The following is an 11,926-nucleotide window of genomic DNA, read 5'->3' as shown; positions in this document are numbered from 1 at the left end:
TTTCTGGAAGAAGTTTAACGGAAACCAACACTTTAAATGTCAGTGAGCGGGCTGGGACATCAACCCATGCAGCAAAAATTCTCCGTTGATTAAGAAGATTTTAACGGACACACAACACTAAATGTCAGTGAGCAGCCGGGACATCAACCCATGCAGCAAAAATTCTCTGTTGATTAAGAAGATTTTAACTGACACCAACACTAAATGTCAGTGAGCGGCTGGGACATCAAACCCATGCAGCAAAAATTCTCTCCGTTTTGATTAAGAAGATTTTAACAGACACCAACACTAAATGTCAGTGAGCAGCCGGGACATCAACCCATGCAGCAAAAATTCTCCGTTGATAAAGAAGATTTTTAAACTGACATCAACACTCTAAATGTCAGTGAGCGGCTGGGACATCAACCCATGCAGCTGAAATTGTCCTTTGATAAAGAAGATTTTAAACTCACCCTCTAAATCTGTCATCAGGCCCGGACTTCAATGAAAGCACCAGAACTCATATCAATAACATATTACTTGCACGACAAACTATGTTTTCCTCCAGTGTAAACTTTTCACTATACCCCCCTAAAATTTTGGTAATTTACTGTTTATAACTAATTCTTAAATTCTGTAATAGCTTAGTGGACTCAAGTATTGCCTGTACTTGGGGGGTGGCGGAGGGTAGATCGCAAATAAAAATGTTGATAATATTTCTTGTTTTTATTTACAACACTTAGTATGCAACTAAAAATGAAATATTTGAGGTTTAATGAACCAAAAATTTAAAAAAATTAAATATTACTATAATTAGTGTATTCAAAAGTACGTGAAAACTAATATTTTTTTACATTCTTGCTGTCTGAATATTGCCAATGGATACGTGGACAGTTTGTTGAATCGTGTAAATATAACACAATATACCTTCAAAAACCCTTTAATACTTTCTGGAGTAAAGTATATATATATATATATATCGTCAGTAGAAGTATACAGATATGTATACTTGTTTTTGCACTTTTGAAATAATAACAATTGTAAAATAACACAAACTAATTGTAATGGTTTTGTAAGACTAAAACTTGTTTAATTTTTCAAAAAAGTAAATAAAATAATATTTACAATATATACATTTTATATAAACAACTCAATTCATTGTCTTCAAAAATAGCCAATCACCACTAATAATAGGGTACTTTGGGATTATACCGACCACACCAGGTATGAAGACACAAAAATATAAATTTATAGAAACAAACATGATAGAACGAAAAACAACTCTTTAATTACAAAATTACAAGCATTTCCAGGCATTGTGATTGGTATTGTTGTCGCTGTTATCTTATCTTTCTCGAGAATCCCGATTACGGACAGGCCACGCGGCATCACGTGATTTTCATGGTACATAATTGCCTTTCCATTACAATTCAATTTATATTTCTGATCAGATCCTCTAGAATTTGATTATTTTACTGATATGTTACTATCTCGAGGGTTGTTTTTCTTTCGTTGAGATCAGCGCGAAGGCATGGCACTCGCATTTGGGTGGCGGAGTGTGATCAAGAATAAAAAACAAGTTTTGAGTGTTTTTTCAATAAAGAGTTTAGTTTTAGTTTGATCATGTTTGTTTTTATTGAATTTTTGTGTTTGGAGAAATGTAGAGGTAAAACACGGAAGTACAACAAAGCGACGCACCAGTCTGAACGGGCGGCGAGACTCTGCAATCACGTTATCTACTACACCGCTCGACTTTGACCTCTGTCTAAGGATGGGGAGGGGTTTGCGATAAGGACAATTCCTGTTTTATTATTGACGAAATAATTGTTCTACGCTAATCTAGTAATCAGTAGAAGCAAAATGTCAAATAACGATTCATGTCTGGGTTTGGTCGGTATAATCCCACAAGTACCAATAATAGTGTTTATCAAAGTGTTTTCACTCACTGGTAACTTTTCTCTACGACGTTTATCATGTTTTTTTTTACTAATAATACAATAAAATCACACGAAAAACAACCGCTTTCAATCACGCAAACTAATTGAGGTTATAAGTCAGCATACAACAACAATGCAACTGAAGTCGTCTGACAGCTGACATCGACAAATAAACTCACGCTCAATGACGGTCGACATACAATGCCAATTGGAAGGTTTATTGTTTTTGCATGTAGCCCGTTTCTTCACCGACTACTATACCGAAACTGATGGCATTTGGACATATTATTAGCCAGCTACATTAAATTATCGAGACGTCCGGTATATCGGACGTTGGGCATTTTAGCTAGACCACCTCTGTCCGATATATCGGACGCCGGGGCTAAAAGGGTTAACTCATATACACAGCACCATTCTCCTGCTATTATTTGGCGTAAATACAAAAACAAACATAAAGATGCAATAAATACAATCATCTACACTACGTAGGTCAAACAAAAATATTACTGAAACTTATTTCTAAATTATATTATTGTAGGATGTACATTTTTATGTTAGATATTTCTGATCTTGCTACTCAGTGGGTTTAACTGATACTTAATAAAAAATTAAATATAAAAAAGTCACTCAATTGCATTTTAATAATTACTTCATGATTACCTGGATAGGCTTGGGTTCTTCCCCTTTATCTTTGGTAGGGCTGATGGAGGCAAAGACAAAGTTGCGGGAATTCTTCGGTTGGTTAACATTGGTTGTAGCATCTGAGCTGGCCACCATCTGCGCAAGGCGAGACAGCACCTGCTCCCCTCTTGTCAGGAACGAGCCTCTCTTCAGCTATGGCATTCATAAAAGCAATTAAAAATCTGTTTTCCTAATATTACAATAATGTCTAGTTCAAATATAGTTATCTAAAAAGCTAACATTATTCACACAGATTTGCTAGTAATAGTTTTTTAAGTTAATTGAATAAATGAATTTATTCCAACATCAAATGTACATCAATACAAAATTATAACAAGGAATTTGACTAACCACTTTTGTTTTACTTCTCTCTAAAGTAATTGAAAAGCTTGTTCTTAATAGGATTTTAGAACATTTATCAATGAATCAACTTTTGACTCCACATCAACACGGTTTCTTACCAGGTAGACCAACTACAACTGCTTTGATAAGTCTGGTAAAGTTTTTTAGCTGATCAACTCGAAGATGGAAACACTTCCACAGCCATATTCCTTGACTACAGCAAAGCCTTCGACTGCCTTAGCCACGACCACCTGCTATCAAAAACTAGCCACGCTTGGAATACGAGGACAATCCTGGAATGGTTCCGAAGCTATCTCCACAGGACGACGCCAGATGACAGAAGTGGAAATACACCGCCAAAGGAGTTACACACCAAATATGCTCAGGACTGCAAGCCATCACTCGAGGAGTGCCGAAAGGCTCTGTTCTTGGACCAGTCCTCTTTATCCTCTACACAAACGATTTTCCTCAGTACATGGAGGATTTCAGCAGTACACTGATGTATGCTGATGATACTGTGCTTCTGCTCGGGAAAACGAATCAAGACGATTTAGAGATAGCTGCTTACACGGCTGTTAATATGGCAGTGTCTGGCAATAGTAATTATTGTATTAAATTAAAATCCACTACACATTTGTAAATATATAATGATATACGACTATTACATTAACTTTAGAATCTTAAAACCCATTTGTGCCATCATCATAGAGCAGTTTCACAGTGGCTGGAACAGTTCCAAATTTCGCATTACAGAACCATTCCGTAATGAGTTACAAAGCTATATAAACAGTTTATCAGATTCTCTGATTATAGTTATTTAGATACAAAATCTTGTTTTTTCAAAAAAATATAATTGATATAATAAAATAATAAAAAATTAAAACAAGAAATCTATGGAACAAAATAAAATTTTCCATTGTTTAGTACTAATTTGGCTGTTTAATTGATCATTTGTTTGTTTATTGATTAAAAACACACATATTCCTAATAATTATGACTTTTATCAAATGAAGTTTCAATTTATGATTTTTTGATTGAAAGTAAACACTTCACAGAGAGGCCAAAATATCTCATGGTATATACTTGAGTTAGCAATGCTCTGATACAGATTTTCATCCGAAAATCTTAGAACATAGTCATCATGTCCTTCATCCAAGTCTAAGAATTATGATATTCAAATTTGTTCAAATTAGCTCTAAGAAGAAACATAAGGCATTCAAATTGTATTAAAAATATCTTTTTAGATAATTATTTAACCAAATATTGTGGTTATAATGGGTAGCCTGATACAAAAAAAATGTAATTACAATACCAATATGGCCTTGATCATCAATTCTGAATTCAATACAAATTTATATGTGATTTGTAACTAAACATACAGGTTTTATTTAAAATATTGTATCACCATTTTAATGTGTAGCTTCAAACAAAACTATCTAGAAACTTCATGTTTTATACATTAATACCGTCATTACAATAATTGGACCAAATGGAGTTATAAATAATAAATGCAATAATTATTTTTTAGTGAAATAAAATAAACATTTAATTAAAATGCATTGCAGTTTAAAAATAATACCTTGTATAGTTATAGACTACGTGTATAAATTCTCAAATTAATTATATACATTTCTTTGTTTGTTTAAAGTTTGTTATTGACAATGCAATGTCAGAAAAAGATAATAGGATTTTCAGATATTAGCCAGGTGTTATAGCATTTTATATAACATAAGATATAACAATGGAAAATGTGTAAAATCCTTATGTACATTTGTTTTAACTTTATAAGTTTTTTGTTGAAACAGTTTAAATAAATGTGCTCACATTGTACAATAAATGGTATATACTAATTTTTTTCATAATTTATGGAACTACTTTAACTCTAGAATAGCTTGTATAGTATTAATTTCTATGATTCCAGCAAATTTCACAATAAGAAAAATCAATTATGATTTTCATGAAACTTGTAAAGCATTAAATAAAATGTATATTTTTTAGATATTATTTTTAGGTAATTTTTTAGCTGAAAAATGTAACAAATATATATTTTAACAGAAAATATGCTACAAAAATGTATATCTTGAATTTATAATATGGTTATTTTGAAAAATCTAATAATCTTTTGATTATTAGCAATTTATAAGCAATTTAGTAAACATCTCTAAAAAGCAAAATTCTGTCTGCCACTTCTAGGGCTAAACCCCAAGTTTATATACTTGATTATCATCAAAGCTGTTTATTTATGCCTTTATACATAAATAATATCCTTGACATCACAATTTTTTTTAAACTTCTCTTCTTCACTTTGAATGTTCTTATCCTTCCATGATATTTTAGACAAATAAACAACCCAAAGCTGAAATTTCTTACAGCATTTAAATGGGCAGTTAGACCACAATAGTTAACCGTTGAATAGCCAAGAATTGTACTGATTACGCTGTTACCAATCAGACTCTCCATACTCATGGTTTCCACTTCAATACTTTCATTCAACTCTAATAATTCAGAGATACTTACTTGAAACTTGAGTACTCTATATATTAGATACTACAGTATAATAATAGAACAATATTTTCAATATCACCTACCAACTGCTGGAAGGGCTTCTTAGGGTTAGGTGAGGCCAGTGGGTCCACGGTGGGAGTAAGTTTGGTCTCTTGACTACTACTGCTCATTCTCTTGAGAGCTTTCTGTCCCAACTTCAGCAGCTGACTGTCTGATTCCCTCTACCTCCACCACCAGCTCCAGCTCAGCTGCTCCACCTTTTTTCTGTAAAAAAAAATTCCAATTATTATTTATTGTCAGGAGATAAAGAAACTGGATTAGGCTGTTTATCTACTTATGGGTCTCTATCTGAACATCAACAATTAACGGTCCATCTCTACCATTACTTTAATGCTATTCTACTTTCTTCTATCAACAGATAAGATAAACACACAGTCATTTTAATGGAATAGTAGTTTTATAGTACTATCCAACTGCCAATTTCAATACTACCATTATCATTGGATCTTGCAAAGCCTAGTGACTAGTCATAGTTACTTTACAGTGAAACAATCCATATAGGCGTTGTGTTTGGTATTATATCTTAATAGATTACTGTGTTTCATGGTACCAAGAATAGTTTACTACTGTTCATCTGCATGACATTTTTTTGAACAAAAATAGCCATCAGTACTTGCTTTTGGTTAGTATCAAGAGGTGATTAACTCTGGAGCTGGCAGTCTTTTTTTTTTCAAAAATGTCAAGGAATTTTCACAGCTATTTCCAAGCTTTTACTGGACAGCATACAAACAATACATAAAAAATATAAGTCATTCAATATTTTAATAGCTTTTTATTAAATATTTTTATGCATAAACTTGCTTGTGAAAGGAAACAGGATTTTTCCGGACATTTGCCATCGTTCAGTGAAAACAAGAAAACAGTAAACACTACGTTTTTGAGATCTGCAAATCTGATCTCTTCTTCAGGTAAAGAACTAACCCTAATACATAATTACAAACTAGGTTAAAATAAAACAAATCTTACTAAAGCGTTGTAGCACGCCTAAAGTCAGGAATCACAACCTACATGTTGTTTGTCAACTTCACTAACTCTATAGACATGCACTTAATACAAAACACTAATCATAAAAACTAAACTACGGAATACAGGTCACAATACGTCTTCACTCGTCTACTAACCACCTACGACTGACCATAGGGACTAGGCCAATGGTAATCGTGACGGCTGGTTAAAACAAGATGGCGGAAATACAAGGGAAGGGGGACAGGAATGGGCCCTTTCGTTATTATTGGTTCATGCGAGATGAAACTTCTTAAAACCATATTGTGACTCTCCGCTCGATTTATTACAAATATCCGATCCGTTTGATACTTTTGGTTTTCTCTTTAGTTCATTTTTTAGAATTGGCAACCAAAGCGGCCTAATCTCGACTGATGGTTGACTGATTGGTTGGTCTGCCAATTTAATGTTATGTTGCCTCAATTAATTTCCTTTTGAAGAAATGTTGGTTCCCGATGTATTATGTGGGCTTCATCCCAATTCATATGATGGTCTTCGGACCAACAATGGTGTGCAATTTTTGACTTTTCTGTGAGACCCTTTCTCGTGTTTTCCTTTGTGTTCTTTTATCCTTACGTTTAGTGGTCTTTTTGTCTCGCCTATGTATTCCCTATTGCAGCTACATTTTATACTGTAAACACAGTTTTTGGAATCCTGTGTGCCATATTTTGGTTTTGTTTTTACGAGACTTTGTCTAAGAGTGTTGTGTGTTTTAAACGCGGTTCTAATGTTGTACTTTGTACCTACTCTTCTAATTTTCTCCGATAATCCCGGCACATAACGGATTGAACATAAACGCAAATTTATCACAATTCTGTTTTTCTGACTCAAGAATGATTCTTCTGGTTCGTTTGCACTTATTAATTACTAATTGAGGGTATCCATTGCTTCTGAGATCCGATTCAATTTTCTTAAAATTCTTCTTTTAGTCCATCTTTATCTGAGCACAAGCTCTTTGCTCTATCAAACAACGAGTAGGCTACTCCTTCTTTGACAGATTTTTGATGGTTGGATTGATAATTTAAATATTTTCCTGTGTGTGTTATCTTTCGAAAAAAAACAGTTGTCTTAAGGACATCCCTTCTCTTAATACACACACACATACAAAAAGGGAAGCTTGTTTTGGACTTCCACTTCCATTTAATGACAATTTATCCCAAAAATAGTGTGATTTCTGTGATATTATAGCAAAAATAAACAGTTAACAAAAATTATAAAATAATGTTATAACTTCTTAACGAAACTTACAAGTTATATAAAAGTTTATTCTAGAGTTTTTAAACAGATTTTTTACCTTGTGTTCCTTAAGATATTGTTCTCTTTCATGTCGTGATCTTCGCCAACTCTCTTCATCTTCATCCTCATCAGCATTGTCGTCATCAGAGTGTATCTGGGCTTTGTTATCTTCCTCTCCAAAAACTAGATAAAATGATCACAAAAAATGTTATTTATTAAAGTTTTAATAAAATATTTTCTAAATTTGTACAAACTGTTTGTGAATTTTCCATAGTTGGAAGGAAGTAAAGAAAAATTAAATGTTAATTTTTTAATAACATCTAGTAAGTTTAGTATACTGACTGTTGTTGGACCATCGGAACAGTCTCTGCCTTCTTCCTTCTGAATGTGTAGTTCTCCATCCTCCAACAGCATCTCCTGCAATAGTCGGATGTCTTTCTTGTCCTCTATCAGCATCTGCTTCCTGTCAGACAGTAAATTACATTGCATAAGTAACTGGTTGATCAAAATAAGAAATGCTCAGTACAGTGTCATAAAAACCAATCTATTAAAAATTATTGATAAAAGGAAAGAGATAGAGTAAAACCAAACCAAAAGAGAACAGTTACAGATACACAAGATGATTCATAAAAAGTTCGTAATACTTCTAAATATCGTTGAGAGCATTAAAATTCATAAAATATTATAATTGCCTTATTTCTAATATTTGTCCCCGTCTGTTTGTAGGTTTTGAAACAAACAATGATTCATAAAGAATAGATTTTAAGTTTACAGCACTGTTAATTTTGAATAATATACTAAAATCTAACTTAGTTTTAAATGTATATTTTAAAATAGTTTAACAGTAGTGGTAGTTTTAAAATTCACATATTACATTTTCTAAAACTGACACAACAAGAACTCAGTTTAAAGCAATAAAAAATAACCTAAAAAGGACACGAAGTTTAGTATTTATTTATGTATTGCATAAGAAAAGTTAACAAAACAGACATTTTTTAAGACCTAACAGAACCTTCTTAAAATTGTGTTGTTCACCTGCCTGTGTAACAAAACTCTTAAGAGAAAGGTCCTAGAGACTTGAAAATTGGAATATAACTTCCTCTTGGTCCAAGGAAAGAATTTTTTTGACTTTGTGGTCAAAAGGTAAAAGGGTCATCCGTCTGTCTTTTTGATAAGTGATAACTCTTTCATTACGGTTCATTCTGTAAGGTCCTTCAACACTCGATTGTAATCTTTTATTTGTTATGCAAAATATAATCAAATATGAATGAATATATACAATTTTAAAATTTTAGAAAATACCTGGTAGTTTTTTATATACCTGATTACTCAGATATTGGCACCTGGACTTTAAACATAATATTGATATTCTAATAAAACAACGTTCGTACCTTTAAATGTTTTTATATGACAAAAGAAAACATTTATTGAGGATCATAAAGAATATTCCGGAAAGAGAATAGATAGACTTATTTTCAGGAAACTGCATATAATAAATTTGCATTATGATTTATGACTTTGCAAAATGTATACATCTATTGCTTTCTAACTCATGTCAAAGACATTCTTAGTGACCAGAGACGGAGCATCGTACCTTCGTATGTTGTCCAGTTGTACACGAGAGCCATAGTCAAAAATTTAAGTGTGAAGTGTATGATGTTACAAGTTTTTTTGGGCAAAAAATCACTCAGTAGCTGAGAATTTATCGTTAAATGGTGAGCAGTTTATGCCCCAAACTGGAGTTAAGGTGTAGTCCATCAATGGGTGCAATTTTTTTTAATTAGATAATTTCTGAATAAGCCTTGTAATACTAGATACACGGATTTTGTTAATTGTATTCTATTTAATGCTTAAAACAATAGTGTAGTAAAATGTTTGGAAATTTAAATTCTTTATAACTTGTAATACTTTGCCATTTTAAGGGTTACATGTTTTGTTCTGTAGACATCTAATTAAATATAATAATAGTGGAATATATGCACAAATGTAACATAATATCTTGTCCCTCCCCACGACAAAAGCATGAGTCTACACATATCAACATTTTATTAATACTGACAAGTTGAGATGTTATTCAACCAGTCTACAAATCCTGTTTTTACAAACTACACAGAATGGAAATAAAGTATTGCATCTATTACTAATGTTTTTATTGAATTTTATTCACAATAATTTATACATAATTATTCCTTGGATGTGGACTAATTTCAATAATTATTCCTTAACAGGTATTCTGGAACTAACCGAATATATGGAATTTGTGGGTGTTGGACTAAACACAAATCTACTGTGTAAGTTGTAAATAAGGCCTACTTACATGTGCATCTGGCCCAACTCTCGCTGAAGTCGCCGCTGGTCTATGTGCTCCCGATCTGCTTCCTCCCATCTCCAGAGTGTCCAGACCTCTCTCGTCCTCATCCTCACTCTCCCACTCTTCCTCTGACAAGTTCTGCCTCCTTGTCCAGGAAGTCCCCGGCCGTCTTGACCACTTCATTCTCCTCAGAATCATAGTCCACTTCCTCCGCAGGCACGTTTACTTCACCATCTTCGTCTTCAACATCGCTTTCCACCAAATTGCCCTGCCTCTGCTGACTGTTTTCCACCTTCATCTTCATCATCTGTAATGCAAGTAATATACTAATGAGGATTTCCTGATGTTTAAATTTTAAATTCCTGATACGGAGCATCCTAATTTTTTTAAATATTCCAATCCCAGTTATAACTTTGTGACATGTGCTAATCTGGTTCAGATATCTCATTTCCACCCATTCCCAAAGATGTAGTTCTTATGTTAACACCTACTACTGGAAATGCCTTTCCACGTGTAAAATGTTCTAGTATTTTTTTATGGTACTATTTTTTTATTAACCTACTGATTACTATACAGGGTGACAATTAAGTCTGGAACCTCTTTTTTTAATTTTTGAACCACAATAGAAAGTAATATCAAAGTTCACACGTGCTTACTGGTGATAGTAATGCACACATCTGCCCAATTACCGACCAGATAATCCCTTTGGGGGACGGTCCACAAGGAGTCAGACAAAAATTCTTAAATAGCAGCATAGGTCAAGTTTGGTATCAAATTTAAAAGGTCTTACTTAGCAGAGTACAATGCCGCAAACCGGACTTCAAAAGGTGGATTCATTCAGTAGTTATAGCTATTTAAATTTTAAAACAATTGAATAATGTAAAATTATTAAGTATTACAAGTAAAACACCAATTTTTAAGTACCTGTGATCAAAAGTAAGTGTTCAAAATGTTCCCCTCCCATCATCTGACAATGTAGTAATCAAAGCCAGGAATCAATAATTACTACCAATAACACAACTACTGTTAGAATGTGAAAGTGGCAGATTGAGTCATACACAGCATCCACAGAAACTTAACGTTTGGGTAGGTATTATAGGAAATCAAATTATGGGGCCCATTTATTTATCAATGGTAATTTAAATGGTGACTCGTGTCTAGCAATGCTCCAAAAATTAGATAATTCCTGCACTTGAATTATTCCTGCAAGCTGCTCTTGGTCGACAATTTCAAAGAATTTTATTTCCAACAAGATGGTGCGCCACCACACTTTGCTCTCCTTGTTAGAGAATACTTGGATACAATATTCCTTCACAGATGGATTGGAAGATGTGGTGCAGTAGAGTGGCCTGCTCGTTCCCCTGATTTATCTCCGATGGATTTTTTTCTTTGGGGATACCTCAAAGATAAAAGTTTATCGTACTAAGCCTCGAGATTTGGCACACCTAAGAAATCTCATAGTCCAAGAAGCTCAAGATATTCCTCGTGACTACCTTCAAAATGCAGTGGATGGCTTTTTACAACCGCCTAGGACATTGCCAGACGATGGGAGGGGAACATTTTGAACACTTACTTTGATCACAGGTTCTTAACAATTGGTGTTTACTTGTAATACTTAATAATTTACATTATTCAATTGTTTTTAAAATTCAAATAGCTATAACTACTGAATGAATCCACCTTTTGAAGTCCGGTTTGCGGGCATTGTACTCTGCTAAGTAAGACCTTTAATTTGATACCAAACTTGACCTATGCTGCTATTTAAGAATTTTGTCTGACTCCTTGTGGACCGTCCCCCAAAGGGATTATCTGGTCGGTAATTGGGCAGATGTGTGCATTACTATCACCAGTAAGCACGTGTGAACTTTGATAT

At 33.4% G+C, this 11,926-nt stretch overlaps 1 protein-coding gene across 1 annotated transcript; it reads right to left on the bottom strand.

The window, feature by feature from the left end:
- Positions 1 to 2,576: 2,576 nt before the first annotated feature.
- On the bottom strand, positions 2,577 to 10,191 carry LOC124374311 (claspin-like; the record flags this gene model as incomplete). The annotated part of the gene is made up of 5 exons (XM_046832544.1): positions 10,060 to 10,191; positions 8,081 to 8,205; positions 7,801 to 7,925; positions 5,528 to 5,665; positions 2,577 to 2,750 (listed from the first exon to the last, which is right to left on the bottom strand). Coding segments are annotated over exons 1-5 (663 nt in total), but the record flags the coding sequence as incomplete, so codon positions are not given.
- Between the last annotated feature and the right edge of the window lie 1,735 nt (positions 10,192 to 11,926).

This window comes from Homalodisca vitripennis, unplaced genomic scaffold, assembly GCF_021130785.1.
Source record: "Homalodisca vitripennis isolate AUS2020 unplaced genomic scaffold, UT_GWSS_2.1 ScUCBcl_7866;HRSCAF=15723, whole genome shotgun sequence".
NCBI classification, from domain to species: Eukaryota; Metazoa; Arthropoda; class Insecta; order Hemiptera; family Cicadellidae; genus Homalodisca; species Homalodisca vitripennis.
The sequence above is the reverse complement of the archived record's forward strand: the minus strand, read 5'-3'. Positions and strand labels throughout refer to the sequence as shown.